The following is a 23269-nucleotide window of genomic DNA, read 5'->3' as shown; positions in this document are numbered from 1 at the left end:
GATTAACCTATGGCGCTATTCCTACAAATCATCACAGAAAAAAGATCTGTGGATTATCTTTCTAGAAGTAGATGATTGTAAGGAGGAAGATACTTCACTAATCTAAACATCTGGGCAAACAAAACGATCTATTTATAATGCAAAGTAGAAGTAAGACTATCTATTGTTCAACCATCCGTTTTTTCCTACTGTCATAATCTTACATGTATAAGTTTAAGGTTAGAGTTAAAACAAGGGCAAATATGGATTCTCTGGTGCTATTTTATTTTCAATGCATTTTAAATTTAAACTTTTTTTTAAAAAAAGAGGCCAAAATATCACATGAGTAATTTATACTTATTTAAGCTGACTGGCTTGCAGTTCATGACGGAGTTCTTTCTCATGTTTGTTTGTCAGCCAGCTTTGCTTTTCCCTCTTGTTATTCTCCTTCTGTGTTGATGGAAATGGCAACAGGGACTCCACAGCCATGCTGAATTTATTTTCCCCTTCCCCCAGAACTTTCCATACAAACTCCAGCAGCCCTCTGAAGAGTTGTTGTTCCTTCAGGTTATCCAATGCATGCCCCAGAGTCTCCTCCCAACAAATAGTTAACCCAACCCCAAAGGGAGTCTGCTGACAAAACGGCCTTAAGTGACTGCCTATTCCTGACTTTATAAGCCAGTCTTAAACGGCATATCTTATGGTTTGAGGAGGAAAGGACAGTGTGTTTACCTAGCTCCAGTGAGGGACACAGTGAGGTGATACTGACAGCCTGAGCTGGCATGTTTGAGGATTTCTTTGACACACAAGCATGATGTAGGATACCATACCAGCAAGAAAGTTCAGGAAAAAGATAGACCGTAGAAATGCTTTCATGTTATCCACCACTCTATATATAGAGTTCCTATAATTCCTTTCATATTGGGGTGCAAGCTATGTTCAATTTGCTATATCGTATGCAGGCGTTGCTGAGCAAGGTGTAGCCAACTAAATAAGTAAACACTTTCCAGCTGAAACTTGGTTTTGGGTTTTTCTTTTGACATGTGCTAATACCTGACTGAAGATGTATATCTGAGTCGACAGCAGGTTGCATTAAACAGTTCAGTACAAACGCAGAACATTTTCCATTTTACTTTGTAGAGGCTTATGTTTTTTTGTTGTTACCATAAATCCAGAAAACCCAAGACATTTTGTCCAAACACAGAACAACAACTGGAGTGCAATGAAATGACTTCATAACCTTGATCACATAGGTCAATGTTCTTTCTGAATTTCACTGTGAAGGACACCTTGAGTTATCTACTGTGAAAATGCAATGTTTTATTTACCCGTCCAATGGCTAGTGCATACCGACTACACACATTTACAGGCTATGCAAACACTAAAACTATGCTGGATATATTCACATGTTGGAACAGTATAGCATACTTTTTTTAAACAGGAAGCAATACTTACCCCCCAGCTTCTTATCTTCTCTTCACAGTAGGGGGAGTAATGATATGCTAATGCTGCTTGCCTGCCAGCTAAGTTGTAGAAGGTGTGAATATTAAAGCGTACAATGAAATGCTTCTCCTTTTTTGTAGAATTCTTTTTTTGTTGTTGTTGAAGCCTAAAGCTGTTGGCTCACCTTGGTCCCTGGGGGGAGATTTCTCAAAGCAAAACACAATGTAATTGTAAAGTGAGATCACAGAAGCTCCCAACAGGTTTAATGCAGAGAGCCCAAATCCCATTACACGTTTCTCCGCTCTGGTGTTCTGTGGCACAGTCTTCTACCTGTGTCCTTGTTTAGATACTTTGTGGTATATATACACTTTATGATGAAACACACCCGAAAATATTACATAAAGACACACATTCTTTAAGGTCTAAATTACCAACCATAGTCCATAATATGCAGTAGGTTACAGAGGCATGGCGCGGTGTACTAAGATACAGAGCCTAGCTTTATGATTTCATGACAACTCTGTTCAACTTCAAACAACCCAGGCTTTCCCTAATAGGACCATCACTGAGTATTGACATGCTAGGTAATGCTGCTGTATGAAACTGTAGTTGCAAACTAATGATCAGCATGTAAACCATAGAGGCCCAGTGAACAGTGCTGAAACAGGCTGGCCCTTGGCAGACCCAGCCTCCTGACCCCTGGGTGCTTCCTTTCCCCTTGACCTGCTTTCATGCTCTCAGCATCAACATCTCTTCTGTTGCCAAGGTCCAGCATGTCAAATCCATAAATAAACACAGCCCAATCAAATGTAAAACAGTGTTCACTGTTGAATGGCTTAAAGTAAATTTCATTTCAAACTTCGCCACAAAAATCTGATTTGGAAGAACTGGGTTTCATCCTTTATTTTTTGTGTAACACTAGTAATGCCATCGACACACTATTCTGATTTAATTACAGTATGTCAACCTGAAGTAATCGGTTAACTTCAGATACTGCTTACCTGGAGATTACAATGCTTTATCTCCAATTTTTGATCTGTGGCCTGGAAACCTACTTTTCTATTGGCATCAGGTCAACTGGGCTTTCGAACTTTTTTGCCATATTCTTTGTTCTAGTTAGACACATTTATAAAGCTTATTAGGTTTTATTTATTAGATTGGTAAAACTTGAATCGGGTACCGTTTGTCCGGGCGAGGGACCAGGAACTGAGACGTAATGTAATGTTTGGCTATGTCTGAGTCAAACCAGACACATTCCCAGACATAACTTATCAAGACAAGAGTATATGCATTTACTGGATATTTGATGTTGCTCTAAATCATTTTGGTAAAATGGGCTACCAAATGTGTTCTGACAATATTCAATAAGACAAATTCCTTTAGACCTAGATTATAGGTAAATGTTTTGGACTTTTACTTTGTTTTTGATTTGTTGTCCTTTTAATAAGCCACGTCAAACATAAACCCAGCAGACTTTTGAGATGTCAAAAGAATGATGCAGTAACCCATAAACAGACTATCGTGAACATCAGGCGAGTGCCATCATACATCTGCAGGACCATCAGACAGGCAGCACATGGTCACAAGCCTCTCAAATAAATGTTAAAGGGTCGAGTGTGTTCCTGCTGGAACATCACAGAGGTTATCTATTTGGCAGCTCACATCACGGATGTTTCATTGCATTATGCCCGAGTCATCAAGGTTCAACAGGAAGTTTTGAGACCCGGAGGCAACTGTCTCATCATGTGAAACCACCAACCAAAAACATGGCTTTGTGTCCTTTGCTTTCTGAAAGACGTAGTTGGAGTTATTTCACATTTTAGGCTGAAAAATAGTCTACTTTATACATATGCAATATAAACTCATTAAACTTCATCAACAGCATTGGTGCAGAATGTATTTGTCCTACCCTGTATGCAGCCACTGGTTTCAGTTAATCTCAGTATAGTGCGATACTGAGATTAACTGTTGGAGATCAACTATTACAGACTTGAAAACATGCATGAACTTTAGTAAACAGCCCACATATCTCTTACCTAAGTGACTACCTCCACGTAAGCGTCCCTTATCCCACTTTTGTTTTGCTTTTGAGGACTTGCATACAAACCACAGGAGTCTGTTTGGAGTGAAACACCAGCGATAGGAAATGATGCAGACTGCTTCCTGGTTCCCCATTCTGGGTTTCCTCCAGTAATTGTTGAACTGAGGTGCTAGGCTGCTCAGATCCTGTCAAATTGTGTCTCTTGGCAAATAATTAAGTCAATTATTCCCTTACAATAATTACGCTCCTTAAACACATGTATTTTAGTGCTGTTTGAAATGTCCCCTGAAGGGTACTGTTTTAATAAATGTCTATCTTTTTTCGGATGTTACCTCTGGAGCAGAAGCAAATCAGATTGGGTGTTTCAGGCTTATTGCTTGGTTAACTTGAAATGACGGTCTTTTTAGTACAGAAGTCCCTCTTTGTATTCATCTTTTTTCCACTGAAGCTCTACATTGAAACACTGTCTGGGGAAACAAAGAAGGAATTGTATACTTGTTATAATAATGATTTATCTTACTTGGACTGCCAAAGCTTCAGAATAACGTGAGAATACAAAGAACAAGGACATTATTTCACCATTTCCTTAGAAACACATGAAAAGGATATTTTAATAGGTTTCTACCATGAGGTTACGTGCAGAACTTTCTTTGTTTAAGAACACTACAAGCTATCTTTTAACATTGAATAATCAAGGGTGGGTCCCAGAAATGTTCATTTTGCTCCTCCGTGCTTCAAGGCAGGCTGGATGTTTATCTCTTTCCTTCTTCACCTCCCTGATCCAGCTGCTATTTTTAACATGTTGCCCCAGAGCCAACCTTCCTATTTACTGCCACTATGCAAACTAAAATCGTAGGCGTCTCTGGATCACACAATGAAATTCTTTGTTTGGCTCTCATGATCAAATCACTTCTTTCTGTATCTGCTCTCTGACAGTCACCTCACATTAACAGAGACAACATATTCTTCAGCATGAATGTTTTTAATACTGGGCATCTTATTCCAGACAGAGACTACAGAGAAATAGTTTGAATTAGCACGCCATGCAGTCAATAGATTATATCCAAGTATTGCATTCATTTTACACTTCTTATTCCAGAAGCAGACCACTTTAGTTGGTCCAAGTTGTTCTGGAAAACTAACAGATCGCCCTAAAGCCTGGACTCGGATGTCTAATGAGGCCTATTTCCTGACAAGCCTTTTCCTTATGTTGATAATAGCAGCCACCCTGCAATTTAAGCCAGATTTCCAGATAGAGACTTTGCAAGTGTTAAGGAGCTCTGTCATGGAGTTGTTTATGCAATGCTAACATAGTTCTTCATTTGTTTTATGTTTGCAAATGGTCAAAATGCAGTCTGTCTTTCAATTTAAGGAATTATCCAAGCAGTTATGTTCGTGTCTTTACTTGACCAACGGATGAAAAACTGGCTACCCTCCTGGTTAGGAAACTGCATTGTAAGAGAACTAAGTTTGGTTTATCTGAAGTTTTTAGGGTATGTTCAGACCGAAAATGCAGACATACCTGACATTTTATCACATATGACACTGTATAAAATAAATCTGTATGAAATAGAAAGATGGAGCAGCATAGTCACAGAAGTGTGGATGATCATCTTTGAAACTATACAAAATCCTCTCTAAAATGTGCTGTTGGTCCTAATGAAGGTAGTTGCTTTCCTTTTTTGTTGTGGATCTTTGTCTCCTATGAGAATGGCATAATACAGGATAAGGATGTGTGATTTCATCAAAGAATAATAATTTAATGTGAGTGAAAACAGCGTAGGCACATGCAGGCCATTTATTTGCATGTGTGTTTTAACTACAGCTTTCTGCATGTTGTACTCAACCTGTGTCCTGAGGCAAATACACAGAATAACAAAGGAAATGGTGTGTGGCCCACACTACTGCCTGGCCATTATCACGTTTAATGAAGTATAAAAATGACTGTCAACCATTGTTTAAAACAATAGCGTGGCACATTGCCCCTCTGAAGATATTCTTAGAAATCCAGCTATTAAAATATCTCTCTTCACCGCTGTATCTCTCCTCTCTTTCTCTCGTTGTCTTTCTTGTACTAAAAGCAAGGCAGCTGAGAGAAAATGGTTCTCAACATTGACCGAGGATCAATCTTCTAATTTAAAATGAATTAATCCAACACAATTGGGTAAAACAAAAGAATAATTTAGCGATTAGCTGAATAATCACCATTTGTTCATTTAATATCAATGTTAGCTTCCATCCCAAATATTTGATCCTACTTCTGTAAAATATTCATGGAGTGTATTCTGACTACAAATTGTTATGAAGTGAGTCGGGTAAAAAAGGCTGTGACTAGCTGTGATTATTGGACCAGTGTATTCCATGGTCACTGCATGAATAATTGTCGCCACTTTACCTTCCACTCCTGCTTTGACAGATGTAGAGTGGCTCGCTCGTCCACAATGCGGCATGTCTTTTTGAGGTTCTTCAAATATTTCAACAACAGAGAAACACGCCATACAAGTGATTTTAATCCATATTTCTTGTGTATTTCACATCAAAGGAGTCTCTTAGTTAATAATTATGTGTAGAGAGCAGGGCAATGTAGCAGAAAGATTGATAATAATTTCATTACACTTTGATTAAAATGTATAATTTCTGTTTAGTTTTTGCTAATTAAAAACTATGTTAGGCAGATATGACGTTAGAAGTATTTGCAAAACTGATTACATATCTGAAAGTATACAATATAGACAAATTCAGTGTAAAATAATAAAGGGGTCCTTCAATTTCACTGCTTGTTTTTAGAGAACTCTTTATTCATGTCAAGACTTGGAAGGATCCTCTGATCTTGTTTGGTCTGAAATATTGCCAGAACCATCAACTAGCAGCGACATTGTCTGCTTCTACGAGTCCGCCGTTATCCCACATCATGCTCGCAGTCATCACCCGCCTATACTTTGTAGTGTTTATTTGTTTACTAGAAGATATGGACTTGAGTTTCCTGCTGGCATATGTGGAAGGAGATACCACCGGCCAATTCTGTGTGCCAGATATTTTTTTATGTCTTTTTAATTGAATTATTTTAGAAAGCAGTGTACGCTTAAACAGATAGCAAATTTGAAGGCAAACATTAGTTCATATCCCAGGGTTGGTAGAAGGAACTATTCTCCTTTTTGTATAATTCATCCCAGCTATTTTTACAAACCTTTATGAACATCAGCTCAGACGCTTTGTGTCTTTGTGACTGAAATAAAGTTGGTATGAACATACCTTTCACTGATATTATCCATTTAATCTTGCACACACATACACAAACGTTGGTAACACTTCATTTGAGGCTTGCTTACTTTACAGACATTATGACTGTATTACAACCAGAGCCTGATATAATGCATGCATATCGCTTCACCATTTCCTCTCATCTACACCATCAGAAGCTCATTCCCTCTCATCAGGGCTAGCACTAGAGGGATTTGAGTTGGACAGATTATCTGCTGGAGGCATTTCAACCCCTCGCATCAGTCTGTTGGAGATGTGAGTGATCATCAGCAGTGAAGAGTGCAGGATTACAAGATGTTGTCATATTACGATTCATGTTTTGGGTCACTGTGATGGATGTTGGGGTTTGGGTGGTCTGGAGGGAGGGGGGCGTTTGTTAAAGAATTAGCTGGCACTGCCTCTGGTTTGACAAGATAGCTTGTTAAAAGAGATCCGGTTAGAAGAGCCGTTAAAAAGTAGGCCAGTGGTGGTGAAAACATGTTCACTGTGACAACCCAATTTAAGAGCATTTTGTTTAAAACCATGGTCAAGCTGGGTTGTAATAACACATAGGCTGGTCTTTAATGCTTTGGCCATAACATAACATTTACATTTTATTTGACTTGCCTGCATTTCATTAAATCACTTCAGATTTCCCTCCAGGCTCATCCTCATGAGTAACAATCCCAGTCAGACAGATGATATCAAGTTATGGAGCATTTCAGATCTAGATGAGCCATCTGGCAAACTAGAGACAGGATACATTCTGTCTGTATATCCAGTCGTCTCCTGCAGGCAGATTACTTTATATTCAAACGATTTCACCCATAGAATTAATGGCAGTTTTATTACGGACAGAACTGAACACACAAACACACAACGGATAGAGCGTGTCATCCCCCTGCAGCCGTGTCTTGGCAGCATCAGTGTTTCTGCTTGTTACTTTTAGCTGGGTAATTTCCTGCCATTTGGTGCAAAATGGCCATCATTTGTTACTTTCTCTTCGGCATGACATGGCTGTCTGTAAAGATCTCAAATGACTTTTTACTAAACGTCTACTTGTTATGGTGTGAGTCACAGTTACTTGCTCAGTGCCAAAATGTGTGATCTTTCATAGGATTTACGCGACACTCATTATTTTTGAATAATAACATGCTTTAAAGTTACTTCAAGGAGTTTTGAACTGGTTACCTAACAGTCGCAAGGATTTACATTAGTAACAGGATGAGGCTTTTTCCCTAACCCTAACCCTACCTTTTCCAAAGGAGAGTGACATGCAACCTTTACGTTCGTACCCCTTCATACCCCGTCTCTTCATTCGAACACTTTAGTTGAGTGAAGGAATGTTTACTGGATCTAAATGTCCATCCAAAACATTTATTTCTGTCAGGCTTCTCTTTTTCAATATGCTAACCTTTTCACCCCAGCGAAGCTAAAAGCATTTTGTAATATTTGTTTATATATTTCCACAAATGACTTGCATTCCCACTGCATTCAAGTTTTTCTGCAAGTTTTTCTTTGCAATCTGAAAAAAAACATGGATAAAAACATTAGTTGGTACACCTATATTACATCAATTTCCATGTTGCATTTCCCCAGCCTCCATTATGCAGCCTGTGAACATGGCTGTCTTGTTTGTATGTGGTACATATATTAACGTCCAGTCACACATTGTCATTGGGTTTCATATCTCAGATTTCCCAGAATCCTCACACCGTCATCGGTACCTGACACACAGGTTCAGCTCAGGCAACAGATACAGTATGAATCCCGGTTCCTGGCGTATCATCAACCCCTGCGATCCTCATGTGTTGTTCACCATGGAGACCATAGAAGCCTGTTTGTGCTTTGTGTCACGGCCCAGTGGCTGCTTGGCTGCTCAGCCATGATTAATTCAGCCTGGCCTCAGGGGAGAGCAGCCAGGCTAGGTTACTGCGCCAGGGATCTGGTGTCTCACTGCCATAAAGACAGCTTTTTGCCAAAGAGCTCTGCTTGGCTCTACAAGAGGCTAGAGCGAGCTACCGTTCACAGCTGGGCCTGAAATAGAACGATGTAAATGATTGAAGTGAAAGGTTGTAAACCTGTTTGCCATGCACCAATAGACACATTAGAAGCTCTCCCTTAGCTATAGGAAATGACAATTTGTTTTCAATTTGCATCATGGTTCAAAGTATTGATTAATGGCAGCATAATTGAGTCTGTGTTTAATGTAAAGTATACTTTTTGTTTTGCTCTTATACCACGACATTGAGATGACAGACGTTTCACTCCAACATCATAAGTAAACAACACATAGTTTCCAGGTTGTGAGCAGACTGCTGCCTAACATGAAGTACATTTGAAAGTACCAGTTATTTTTTTATTTCCACAGACTAATAATAATTATACACATCTAAAGAAACTCAGTGGTTAGAGTCTGTTTTAAGATGCGCTGTACTTGTCAGATTCTCATTGACCTCGGTCTTTGACACATGACGTCTGAAACTTTTTTTTCCTTCGCCTCACACTGAAGGATTTTGAATCTTTAATTATTCCTTTTAAGAAATCTGATCAATCTTTGTATTATCTTTTAGATTAAGTGTCCTATAGGATAATGACCACTGCACATCACAAGTTCCTGTAAATGTCAGTCTAGACATTGGTGGTGAATCTCTTCAAACAGAACCACACACTGTGCGATAATATGGCTCGGTCATAGTTTAATTTCTCTTTTATTTTCTGATTGTAGAGAATGACAAACAAGGTCCAATCTCAGCCCTGTCTCTCTGCGTGTGCCAGGTGTCTGTCACCGCAGTGTGCCACTCTGTCTCCATCCATATATGTGCTCTCGTCTCCTTGGTCAACTGACTTTGATGGATGGATGACTCGTACACGGTGTCAGGCTCATAAATCAACAGTTACTGTGGCAAAATGGCACCCGGCTTCCACTAATGGCAGACCTGGCTGCAATCTATCCCCAAAGTTAATACATAGCTCCGTGCAGCACAGTGTGATTCATCAATGACTTGCTGGGAGTAACAAAAGGGGAGAAGTCAAGTTGCCAGGGGGGTGTTAATTGGTGGATGTGTTATTACTTGACATTTTGATTAAATTAACTTGGTTTTTATTTAGTTCCTTTTCCCTAAAAGGCGGTGTGGTATTGGTTGGCCCATCCATCCATCCATTGATCTATCTGTTACTATACCAATAACTAAGTCTGCTCTTTATAAATCTTGATACAGTACTTTGTGACTGACTTTATTTAAGAGCTTTCTAATCCAAGTTAATAACAAAAACATATATTTGGATCGATCCATGTTGATAGTTTTGGTTTAATGGATTTTGAAATATCCATATCTATATTATAATTGGTCTCCAACCCAATTACATTTTGTTTGGGGTCTTCATAACCTTGATATTTTTCAGTATATTTATCAATGCAATTTTGAATGCATCAAACCTTTGCAAAGCTCTCTCCATGGAAACATATCCGTAGGAGGAAGAGAGGAAACATGATTTGGGTATTTTTGGTCTTTTTTGGACTCAGCCTTTAAATGACCTCAAATTACAGTACTGTTTATTTTTTCTTCTGCTGACCTCTAATAGCCTCTCAGATTAATTACAGAAGATGATTCCCTGTCACTAAGTTATGGCTCAAACGATTACTCAATGGAAGCAAAATTAATTTTCAACAGTTCTGCTAATTGAATATAAAATGGAGTCATTCATCAAAGTGAAAAGGCTCAGCGTTTTGTGTATTTATCTTCTTTAATGAAAGAGGGTTGCTCTTTAATCCATATCCAGAAAGAAAGTCGCAGATTTCTTTGTAAAAAAAAAAGATATTAAGGTTCAAGATCTACTGGACGCGCATTGCACAACTAAATGTGGAATTTCTGTTAAATGTAAAGACTACAGTGAATTATTTTTAAAAAATGAGCTGATTAAACTACAACAACGACTAAATATGACTTAATGTTGTGTATTTGTAATGATTTTATTATTTGTTACTATCCAATATATAAAATGTTAATTTAACAAACAAAAATGATAAAGAAAATAGGCTTTGTGCAAGATTGATCTATATGGTTCTAATGTTGGTACCTGACATGAAGCAATGAGCAGATATCTGAGAGGAGGTTAAACGGGACAGTAGGTGAGGTGTGTGTCAGTGTTATCATCACTTTACCCCCTCCTCTTCAGGGATGTTGTGGCAGCAGCATAACCCTGGGTTCCCTTCCTTCCCTATCTTGTACACCACACACACACATGCAGTTTTTCCGACCTCACTCATTTTAATGGGACAGTTTCCATTCCCCGCACCAAATCATATTGTTTTCACATCCAGCCCGTCTAATGGGAGGGTACGACAATCTCACGTTCATTTTTTTCTGTTCAGTCACACCTTCTTGATTTTAACATGACAGCCTTAGCCACAATATTAATTTGGCTTCCACCTTGTTATTTTCCTTATCTTTTTCTATTAGGCAGGGTTCAATAATAAAAACGTCATCACAACTATTAAGAACTGACAAATTATGACATTTATGGCTCATACAATTTATTTTCACACAAAGCCCATTACTCCTTCACAATAAGACAAGGGTTTTACCTCCTGAACAAGCTTCAGCTGGAGACCACTGCTAAGGCTGACTAACACGCTGTAATGCATGTGCTTTGATTCAAGATAAAGGCTTGAATAAAGGTCATTGGCTGCATAAGAAAATGTGTTTTTTCTGTTCTCTTTGTGTGAATATGTGATGCTGTTTTAATATAGATATACGGACGAGGTTCACATCACTGCATTCTATCATGATGCATTTTCATAAAGATTAATTTGGCATTGCTGTGTCAGATTCTTTAATATTTCACGGCTTCCTACAGGAATAAACAACCTCTGAATAAACTTCTCAGTGTTTGAATCTGTCTGGATGCCTCAGTTATTTTCACTGATGTGGCTTCTTGTTTGATATATTTTTGCTCTGGGTTTATCTCAGAGTCCCAAGGCTACTTGTAAACGGTTGAATCTGCTGTCAGACAAACAAACACACAAACAGACTGACAGAGAACTGGGTTTCTCCCCTGACCTTTAATCCACTTGGCTAGCAGCAGCTCTGACGTGTGATTAATGATCTTTGAAAGTTTTTGTTAGGTTTGCTGGTCATAAAATAGGCCTTCATCACAGTTTTATAATTGCTCGGTTTTATTTACTCAATAACTGACTGAAACACCTTGTCTCCTCTTTTCTCACTCCCTTCCCCTCACTCCTTGTATCCCTCCTCCAGCTGGTAGGAGGCCAGTTTGACCTTGAGATGAACTTCATCATCCAAGAACCCGAGAGCATCGTGTGCATGGTGGAGCTTTTGGACAAGTGCGAGCCCACCTGTCAGGCAGAGATCTGGAGCATCTTCACCGCCATCCTCAAGAAAAGCGTGCGCAACCTGCAGGCGTGCACTGACGTGGGGCTCATCCAGCTGGTGCTGCATCGCATATCCACCACTGACAGCATGATCGCAGGTACTTAAGAACAGCCGTCATTGTGTGGTTACCGCAATATAATTCAACTTAAATGAAGCAATATAAAGCCCTGGAGACCACTCCAAATGGTTCTCAATTCTTTATCTCTACATGTATGGCAGCCATTTCAGTGTCTGTCGAATTCCAACACAGATAAATGTTGTCAGTAGGTTGTAGTATACAATTAAAATAATTCAACTCAAGACATGCCTGTAAATATTCAAATATATACTGATAATGCTGCAGTGGTCTCTTCATTTTTTCCGCAGCTGTATATTCAATTAGATTTCTAAAGTTACAACAGCAAATTCTGTAAAAGGGTTGTCCTTGACTATATCAATTCCCAGACTAACACATGTTTGACTTGGATGGATTAGTTTATTATTTTTTTCTCTAGAAAGTGTCAGTTCAGTTCTTGTGTTAACCATATATCAGCTCATGCATTTCTTTGGATTGCTTTGACTAGACTAAAACAACCAATTAGTAGACAGTTGACTGAAGGAGTGGAAGCCTTACTATGAAGCAATTAAAGGTCTATACATCTCCAAACCCTGCAGGTCCCGCTAGGCAGGTGAACTCCAGGAAAGGTGTGTTCTTAAACAACCTTTGCTTTGAACTCTTGTGTGAAGTACGAGCAAGTAAAGACATCAACTCCAACCTCAGGAAGCAATTGAGTATTTGGAAATATAGTAAACAAATTCTAAACTCTCCTTTCCACTCTCCCCGTGTACTGTTACCGCACGGTTTCTTCCTTCATGAGCTCATACACTGAGATGTGTTGCAGTCAAAACAAACACACAACCCTCCTGTACAGACTCCTGAGAGTCCCAGTGTAGTCTGTTGCCCATCTGCAAATTAGTCAGAATTAATCCTACAGTGTTCGGCTCAGTGAACTTTTGCGAGCTAGAACAGCGCTGGCCTGGAGGGTTTGTGCGGTCAAGCAGGGGCGATACAGCCCAGCAGTAACTATGCAGCTGAAAGTAATGATCGTACAGCAGTAATATCAACCGCATTACAAATGCTCTTGTAGAGAATTGTCTCATAGAACTGAAGCAGCTTATTTTATTGATTTGACATTTAAAAATGAACAGTTTTTTTCAATATTTCTGTTTATTGCTACACTTTTCCGAGTGGAAGCTGACCGGAAATGCACACAGATAATGAAGAATGACATGCAACAAAGGTCTCCAGCTGGACTTTCGACTGATGTTGCAGTTTAGGATCAATGCCTGAAAGACCACCATGGCAACCCGACTTTGAGTTTTTATGTTACACTTATAGTAGATTTGCTTACATGGATGGCTCTGAATCAGTCGTTGTGTTAAGCTGAACAGCAAATATTAAACACTTGTGTGCAAATACCGGTACTAATACTTTGCACGGAAATAGACCTAGCAGATAAAACTGCCACTCGTCATTATATTTAAAGGTTTAAACCCAGGCTAATGCATGTGCGCACTACTCACAGATCTGTCATACCATGCCCTGTCATTAGTCTGAAATAACTAATGAAAGAGGCTGCACAGGAGCTGGGACTCCCAGAGTGCCTTCTCGATTTTATCATGTTTTTTTTACTTGGTTCTTGCTCACCCTACTTCTCTTTCTGAGCTGCTTAGCTTCTGCAGCTGCACTGTAGTATTTAGATGATCAAAATGCCAATAAAGATTATAAGAAGGAGATTTCTTTAGAAAGAAAAAAGCTTATATCAGGAAGCAGCTCAGGAATGATCTCTTTTCCCTGCGAACTTGTGACTCATTCTCACTTTTTAAGTAATTTATTGTATCTTTTCAGTCTCTCTGTGTAATTATAACACACAATGTTTAACCCCTTTCTCATTATCTGTTTCGCAGACCTACTGGTGGACATGTTGGGGGTGCTCGCCAGCTACAGCATCACAGTGAAAGAGTTGAAGCTATTCTTCAGCAAACTGCAAGGGGAGAAGGGCCAGTGGGTGAGTCAGAGTCATTCCACGGTGATCTGTCTTGGTTGTCTGGGACCAGCGTGAGGAATGTGCTAGCTACAACTGCTGCCATCCTACAGGCCTCGTCACAGGGACAAGATAAATCATGTGAAACCAGGCTACTACTCTGCCAGAGCACAACGACATTACTGATGTTCTGTTGTTCATGGGATATCCAAACAAAATATGTATTTCTTTAGCCAATATTAAGCAAAATCGTAAGACTTGGCTTTTACACATTTCAGAAAACAGACTGCCTATGTGGTTTTCCCTCAGTGTGTGTGTATATTTACCTGTAAGGAAATGGCCCCAGTGAACTCAAAATGTATGATACATGTAGTGAAGATAAGGTACTACATCTTGGCAGGACCGGTGACACACAGGGAGAGACAGATGAATAGAAGTAAAGTAACCCATCCATCACTGACAGTAATCAAATTGTCAAGGAAATGGGGCTTTTATTCTCCTAAGTTTCACCTCACTCTCCCACTTTCAAGGCGCTCCTGCCAACACTCCTCTAGGAGACAGTGTGGTTATGGTGATTGCGAAACTTTAATTACAAAGTGCTTTGCTATTGCCCCCTATAAACCACAACCCGGTTGAAAATCGTAAAAATATATAGGATTTTTTTTATCACTCCCAATAAACGAGCTTCAGTATCTGGATCCTATGTGTTTAGAGCAACACATTTGTGATGGATGTACTTTGCAGTTCATACACAATAGTCAGAATATAATGAAGTAAAAGGAGATGCTAAATTCAGAGTGTGCTGCTTAGCAAATCTCTGGGTGTCAAACTTTTGATGAGGTAAATTTAGAGCAAGCAGAACCAAAGCCGTACCTGCTTTAATCATTTCTGGTATCACGCAGAAACAGTAAGTGTGTCATTTGGGTTCATATGCTTTTATGTGCCTGTGTGTGTCTCTTTTTACAACCTACGTTGTGTTTCTGTTTTCTTCCCTCAGCCTCGTCACGCAGTGAAGCTTTTGTCAGTTCTGAAGTACATGGCTCACAGGAACGGCCCTGACTCATTCTTCAGCTTCCCGGGGAAAAATGCTGCCGTGAGTATACTTCATAGTGCCCAACAATGCACCACAGAATGAAAAAAAACATCCCATAAAGTGTGATTGCACATAGGTGATGAGATGGACTGCTCTTTTGAATGCTTCAGTACATTAGCATCAATATTTCTTGCTAGATATTAATGCAAAAAATACCATGCTAGCAGAATGTGGAGCTTCACCATGACTGTTTCCCAAAATGTAAAAGAAGTTCTTAAATTATAAATCAATGTATTATAAACTGGTGGTTGGGAAAAAAAGAGAGCACTTCAGATATTACATGATGAGTTCTCCTGAATCATTTCATAATTGCTCTCTAAGCTGATTTCCTGTGAGCCAGCCAGTCACTGACCCATGCAGTTTTTCAATAAGCCTCACAATTCTAGAAGTTATTTTCTTTTCTACCGTTACAACTCAGACCCTTTCACTGCCTCAAAGACTTTTGTACTCTTCTGAAATGTTGTAAAGTATCTAGAGATTGAGCTGTTTAAATGCATGATGCTGTTGGCTATTCAGCGTTGGACTATTCAAATGATGCTCTGAGGATTTGGGTTGTTCCTTCCCTACATATTATTTCATTCTCAACCTCGCTGTTCGTTGTTGATCAGGCCGCTCACACAGGCTGTGTCCTGTCCTTGTCCCTCTATAGATACATAATGTATTTATTTAAGAACAACCTTTATTTTGTGTTGTGGCATAAGCTGACGAATTTTGAGTAAACAACATGTCCTTGGTACACCTGTTGAACAAATCACAATACAATATGCCTAACAGAATAATTTCCTAAAGAAAAACTTAAATATTAATGTTTGATATTTTAAATGTCTGCTCTGTAGTTTATATGGCACAGTTTGTATCCCTGCACTGAAACTCCCTCTTTGACTTATTACATCACAGCTACTCTTCAAACAGTAATTGATGCTAAACAGAAAAAGTTATAAAACAAACGTTGTCTAAATGTCTTCAGGATGTATCTGTGTTTAGGACAAATTCACTTTTGTAACACCATGATGAGTGCAGCTTTTTGTTGCATTAAATGTGCTTTGTACAGGAAGCTATGTCATTTTGTGCACTATTGGCTGTTGCTCTCTAGGCAATGTCATTCCCCTTGAGTGTATGTGGTTGCCAACTTCTGTAAATAACCCTCCATTGCCATGGTGACGGTGCTTTTTACATGTAGAAGCCAAGCAGGTTTGGGTCTGAGTCGGCTGATCTGAACTCTATTAGTCCTTACCTGTGTTCATCAGCAACCTATTTGAGAAGAGCACACATCCTGTTCCTGTGTTGCCCTGCTTCACACAGACATACACACAAAAACATTATTTAGAGAAATATTTTTCCCACCCCCCATTCATTTTCCCCTCTGCTGGTTGACCATTGTAACATACTAAAAAAACAGTTTTTGTTCTTATTCATTTGAAAATGATCACTGTTCCACAACTCATACCATGTCCTGTTTTTATTTCTCTCTCTAATAGGCTATAGCTCTGCCTCCTATAGCAAAATGGCCGTACCAGAATGGCTTTACATTCCACACATGGCTCCGCATGGATCCTCTCAACAACATCAATGTAGACAAAGACAAGCCTTACCTGTACTGGTAGGTAACAATACCACATTTGAATAGTAAATGTACTTTTCCCTTTGTTTTGCATTACAATGCATGTATGTATATAATATATGCTGCAATGAGAATAATAACACGCAGAGAGTAGAATTACATGAAATGTGTAGTATCAGGTGTATTCAGTTGGATTACGGTGTCTTAGTTTGAATTTATGCATGTGTACATGTCACCAGTAAACACAGATGTATCATTAATGCATTTGAATCCCCAAACTTCAGCAGCCTGCAGCCTCACAGATGAAAAACGCTTGCCCTTCTCTCTCCATCTACCCTGTCTCATTATCCTTCGCTTCCTGTCTGTGGAGCGGAGAGTTGGTTGATCTTCTTTTCAACCAATAATTAATTTCTGTCTAAAATCTCATTTATACAACAGCGATCTGTTTGGGCTTCTGTGAAAATGATAACCGACCAACAGCCAGCGAGCTGCTTGAGAGAATTTGTAATAAAAAGCTCCTCTTCAGCCTTGTGCCCTTTTTAAAAAGAGATTAATTCACTAAATCACACTGCCGGGCCACATCTCGCCGGGGCATGCAGAAGGATGAGAGGATGAGAGTCTGAAGTTGAGAAATGATTGTTTGCTATCTTTATCCTTTTGAGACCCTTTTAAAGTGTTTATATGATATATTAGAGACTGCAACCCATGTTGCCCTTGAAGGCAGTCGCCATTAAAGTGTGCAGCCTCACTCGGAAACTAACCCTCTGTGTTTGTTTTTTCCCTTGATTTTCTTTTCCAGTTTCCGCACCAATAAAGGCATGGGTTACTCTGCACATTTTGTGGCTGGCTGTTTGATAGTGACCTCATTAAAATCCAAGGGGAAAGGATTCCAGCACTGTGTAAAGTACGACTTCAAACCACAGAAGGTACGACAAGACAAAAAACAAACAAACCACGCAAAGCAGAATACAGGCTTTGGTTTGGTGAACCAGGCACATGAAAAGACAAATCCTGGATATGTGTCCCTAAATGGAGAAATCATATGTTAGCATCATGTAATGAATCACATGCACACACTCAAACACACATGTGCACACACAATACATCTAGAACTTGCTGTCCGAAGGAAGTGTCACAACTTACCTGACTGGGGAGAAGCAAAACTAGAAGGAGGAGGAAAGAGGGCGGCGGTGGAGAAGGATTATCCAATCCTCTGAGTCCCCTCCAGGCACAACATACTCTGATAACCATTGCAGTCTAAAACATCCTTTGCCTGTGGACATTTTAAAACATCCTTCTCCTTCCCCTGGGCACTAATACATCACACTACCTCAACAAACCTCCTGAGGACCAACCAATCACTTTAGTTGATTTTTCGCTCTATTTTTAGTGTCTTCTTTTATGTCCCGACGAAAACGTAATAACCTATTTTACTGTGGTTACTTTGGTAACCCATTTCACTGGTTGTCAGGCTGAGGAGGAAACCAGAAATCTAAGTAGGTGGGATCATAGCTTGAGGGGACGGAGTCTAGAAACATGATAGAGGCTAATTGAGTTAGCTTGAAGATTCTCCCCACACGCTGACTTATTGATATCTTGTTGTGGGATTGATATTCCAGATAAACCCGTTTCCCATTGTGAGTCTCTGCTTCTTTCTGTTTTTGCAGTGGTACATGGTGACCCTCGTTCATGTCTACAACCGCTGGAAAAACAGTGAAATTAGCTGCTATGTGAACGGGGAACTGGCTTCCTTTGGAGACATCGCATGGTTTGTCAACACCAGTGACGTAAGTAAAAAAACGAATTAAAATCCTTCCTCTTAGTCACCCTGTAGGGGCCAACAGAAGTTTCTGATCTGTATACATTTTCATAAAAAAATGTAATAATTAAAATTGTAGATGGCTCAGTGAGACAGTGGAGGATTTTTTACGGTTTATGTCTGTGTTTCATAACCTCCTAACACTTTATTGTGCGGTCAATATTAAGCTAAAGCGGGCAGCCGGTTAGCATAGCAGCACAAAGACTGGAAACTGTGGAAGATGCTGCACCAAGCCAGGAAATAGTCTTGCCCTTACTCCTTAAAACCAACATTTGGTGTTTTTTAGAAACGGTTTAGCTTTTACCAATTAAACAAACCATATGTTATGCGGTTATTTGTTATTTTAGTTTTATATTGGTACATTTAAAAGTAGTAAAAGTCATTTTGTTACTTTTTTGGACATAGCAAGAGTAGGGTTTCCACCTGATTGAGGCTTTATGCTAAGCTAAGCTAACTGTCTACTTAATGTAACTTAATATATTCTTATGAAGACCCAAAACTGCTATCACTGTTTTTATTCAAGATATGACGAGAAAGTAAAAACCATATTTTTGACTGCATTGTAATTCTTTATCTGGCCTGTTTCTTTGGATGTGTTTCGTATTCCTTGCGAAAAACAAATATTAATGCTTGAAACCTCAGGCAGGATTTTATGTGAAATTCCACCTGCTGCCCGGCAGGGTTGGGCATGTGGGCGCACGTAACAGTTTTCTGTCAATATCAATTTCAGAACCAGTTATTGCCGCAGGAGTGTGTGCCAAAAAGTTATAAACAAACCTCACTCTCCGATATATCTGATCTCACTCTTTGCTTTTGAAGGCTATGAGAGTGAAAACCATTATTTTCATCTATTAGTATGGATAGTCCAGCGGAAATTGACTACATAAATTGTATGCACCCTGCTCCTCTCATACATCACCATATGAACTCTGTCACAATCCCTAGGATTACGTTCTGTCATGCTGCGCTATGAGATTCCTAAATCAAATTTTGTCAGGAATGAAAACGCCTCCACAGCCGAGTATAATCCTCTTGATGTGACAGTATATCCCGAAAGCAAATTAGCAATTTGATTGAGACGTGGCCTCATCGTTCTCAACACTTCTGCCTCACTGACCATGACCAGAGGAAGATGAAACGGTATCATGTTAGCCACAGTATGTTTATAGTTTTGGTCTGTGTGTTGCCAATTATAGCTTGTGTTGACATGAATACGCCTTTTCCCTCTGTTCCATCCAGCTATTTTGGTTCTTTTTAATCCTTTGTTCCGTTTAATTCTTACTCCCTTACCTTCATCTTAAATTTTATATTTAAATGTTTTTTCTTTTTTTTTTTCTTCCTAAAATCCTGCCTCCTACATCTCTCCTGCTGCAGACGTTTGACAAGTGTTTCCTGGGATCGTCAGAGACGGCAGATGTCAACCGTGTGTTCTGCGGACAGATGGGGGCAGTGTACCTGTTTGGAGAGGCTCTCAGTGCTGCTCAGATCCTGGCCATCTATCAGTTGGGACCGGGCTACCAGGTGGGCATAAACCCTGAGATGTCTGTCATAGAAACACATAATAGAGACATAACAGAGTATAACAATAAACTCAAACTATGCTTTATAATGATTTAAATAATGTCTTTAAATCGATCATTCTTAGACCAAAAGGAAAATTAGCATGGTTAGACTAAGCTTTGTGAGTGATTTTGGTTAGCTCCCACATGAAACCTTACAATAAATCATTTCCAGACCATGTTTGTTGAGTGAGCTTCCATCAAGACCACCACACACTGGCCTCCACTTCAACACACTAACTGACAAACAATAAAGATACAAATCAAAACAAAAAGGATGCCAGAGTAGAACATAATTACCCATGCCTGCTCTGGTATGCTGTATCTCCAGTGACCCTGATCACTGTGACAGAAATGCCAATACAGTTTGGAATTTTCCGTGCATTGTTACAGTTCAGGGATGTGCTGTGAATGTAAGGTAGTTGAATTAAACTGAATGGTAAACAAAATTGGAATTTTTTGTGTGTTTAGAGCAGATAACTTTGACGCTGCATTGTACTGGTAGCAGAGTCAGTATTTGTATACTTCTCTTAGTGTGGACACTTGTGAAAAATGTGAAACTAGTAGTGTGAAAGGTACAACTGTTGTGTCTCCTCAGGGCACATTCAAGTACAAGGCTGAGAGTGACTTGCTGTTTGCGGAGCATCATAAGACCTTACTGTATGATGGCAAGTTGTCTTCCAATATCGCCTTCGCTTATAACCCTCGCGCCACCGATGCCCAGCTCTGCCTCGAGTCCTCCCCCAAGGACAACGCATCTATATTTGTTCACTCGCCCCACGCGCTCATGCTGCAGGTAACTATTCCTTTAATGTGACATTTTGCGTGCATATCAATGTATTCCCATGCTATAACTGAGATGCCTTTAGTTAACTGTAACCAAAAGAAACCATGCTGGCATTAAAGTCATACTCCACCTGCTCCTTCCCTCCCACTGTTCCATATGTACCACTTTTTACTCTTTCTTTCCTCCTCTGCGATAATGAAAGTGGCCCAGTTGGCATATTTTTATTTTAATTGCCTCATTAGGGCAGAGGTGCAAATGTGTCGAGCTAGCCAGACTGTTGCAGCTGCTGAAAAGCCTTCCTGCTGCTCCAACTGTGGCACTAGCCTTCTCAAAGACTCAGTTTGGAACTACAGTACATGTGTGTAGCTGTGCATTTTTCCTTTTAGAAGTAGGTGGTGAACTTTGTGGAAGTTGTTCTTATACTGCTTACAAATACAGATGCCCCCCCCCCCCCCCCCACACACACACACACACTACGGTTTCCTCACTTACTTTTGAGTTTCCTTTTCTCAAGCCCTAATTGAGTTCTCTCTCATGCCCTCCCATCAAACAAAATGCTTTGTTTCCTTTGTGAAGGAGGCTTTTGCTGCCACCCACAACGTATGCTTTCTCCACCACACAAACATGAATACACACACACACACACACACACACACACACACACACACACACACACACACACACACACACACACACACACACACACACACACACACACACACACAGTGTAAAATATGAATGAATATGTGACCTATATTTTCAGCTTTGCTATGCCATGTGCAAAACTTCCATTTCTATAGAGAGGAAAGGTTTTGCCAAGCCACTGTTTGTGTCGTGACGTGCAACACTGACATCAGATGAATAAATCTGATTTTCAATAAGTCATCAAAAGATCCAAACCCCTATTATTGAACTCTTGGATTATACTCAACCTCTCAAACATTAAGCTCATTTGTTTGGTTTGCACTTCGCAAAACCATCAAGTTAAGAGCATTTTTCAGCATTAAAAGATTCACATTATTATTCATCACAGTTCTGTTCCTGTGAGGATAAAACATCTGACTGTTGTGTTACATGCAAGATTAACATTTTGTTTTGTTGTGACTGTGTAACTACATCAAAGTACTTTAAAATATGTCAACACATGAACCTATCATTGCACATAACCGATTATCCGTGTGACCCACATGCAAATGTTGGCTATGTAACATATTAAATAAGACCACGTTTGTGTTTGTTTCTGTAGGACGTGAAGGCCGTCGTGACTCACTCAGTCCAGAGTGGCATACACTCTATCGGAGGCGTGCAGGTCCTCTTCCCTCTGTTTGCACAGCTGGATTACTGCCAGCCCTCCAGCCATGAGCTGGACACCTCTGTCTGGTAAACTCACCCACACACACAAGCACTTTTAATGAATGTATTTTTATCCTACACTTAATCAGAGTTTAATTATGCTGCCTCAAGCCACTGTGATAGTATTTAAAAGACTTAGTATAAATATTGAAGGAATATTTCACCCTCATAATAAACCATATATCATTTACTCACCCGGTGTTAGCGTGAAATCTTGTGTAAGACGTAGTTTTCTTGCATGCCTCCACAGTTAAAACGTTGGTAAGTTACTGCCCAAAGTTATGAATTTGACTAAAAACACTATCTTTGAGTCAAGAGTTTTTTTGTTTGTTAATAACTATTGTTTATGCCTGCGTATATTGTCGTAAAAAGGCTGACAAAAAGTTTTTTTTAAAGGAGTTGCAAATAAGATTCTCTTTCCAACTTTTGATTTAATGCTCAGCCTGAAAGCTGTGAGGCCATCTTGCTTATGAATTTGCAACGTTGTTATATCTGCTGCCCTCAAGGTGATGCTAGAATCTGCCCTCGTAACACAATGGGGACACGACACCCTCATTCAATCACATTTCATGTAGGATATGCCCTTCACAGTCAGGGCATTGTCAGCAGCTTACATAGATTATTGTCACTGTCTAACTCTCCCTCTCTCTCTCTCTCTCTCTCTGTCTCTGTTTGTCCTTCTGTCTATCTCTGCCTTTTAGCTGCACTTTGTTATCCTTTGTGATGGAGCTCTTGAAGAACTCAGTGGCTATGCAAGAGCAGGTCCTTGCCTGCAAAGGCTTTCTCGTCATCGGCTACACTTTGGAGAAGGTGAGAAAAAAACCCAAATTGTCTCAGCTGGAAAATAAATACACGAGAGAGACATCCTGTACCAGTAGCTGCGTAATGAACCCAGAGACGTAATAAGGCTTGATTCCCTTAACGCCACAAACACACTTACACAGGCACACACTGACACCAACACTTAATATGAG

The 23269-nt window shown here is 39.7% G+C and overlaps 1 protein-coding gene across 5 annotated transcripts in view; it reads left to right on the top strand.

The window, feature by feature from the left end:
- Nucleotides 1–23269, top strand: part of lrba (LPS-responsive vesicle trafficking, beach and anchor containing) — a 177679-nt gene that overhangs the window by 7718 nt on the left and 146692 nt on the right. For all 5 annotated transcript variants that reach the window (XM_063883718.1, XM_063883721.1, XM_063883719.1 and 2 more), the window contains exons 2-11: nt 11965–12196; nt 14047–14147; nt 15121–15216; nt 16695–16816; nt 17577–17703; nt 18445–18564; nt 19971–20117; nt 20754–20951; nt 22189–22322; nt 22997–23105. In XM_063883718.1, coding sequence (XP_063739788.1) covers nt 11965–12196; nt 14047–14147; nt 15121–15216; nt 16695–16816; nt 17577–17703; nt 18445–18564; nt 19971–20117; nt 20754–20951; nt 22189–22322; nt 22997–23105 — 1386 coding nt within the window. The remainder of the gene's footprint in view (nt 1–11964; nt 12197–14046; nt 14148–15120; nt 15217–16694; nt 16817–17576; nt 17704–18444; nt 18565–19970; nt 20118–20753; nt 20952–22188; nt 22323–22996; nt 23106–23269) is intronic.

Source organism: Eleginops maclovinus, chromosome 5 (genome assembly GCF_036324505.1).
Source record: "Eleginops maclovinus isolate JMC-PN-2008 ecotype Puerto Natales chromosome 5, JC_Emac_rtc_rv5, whole genome shotgun sequence".
Lineage (NCBI taxonomy): Eukaryota > Metazoa > Chordata > Actinopteri > Perciformes > Eleginopidae > Eleginops > Eleginops maclovinus.
This window is presented reverse-complemented; position numbering and strand designations above follow the sequence as displayed.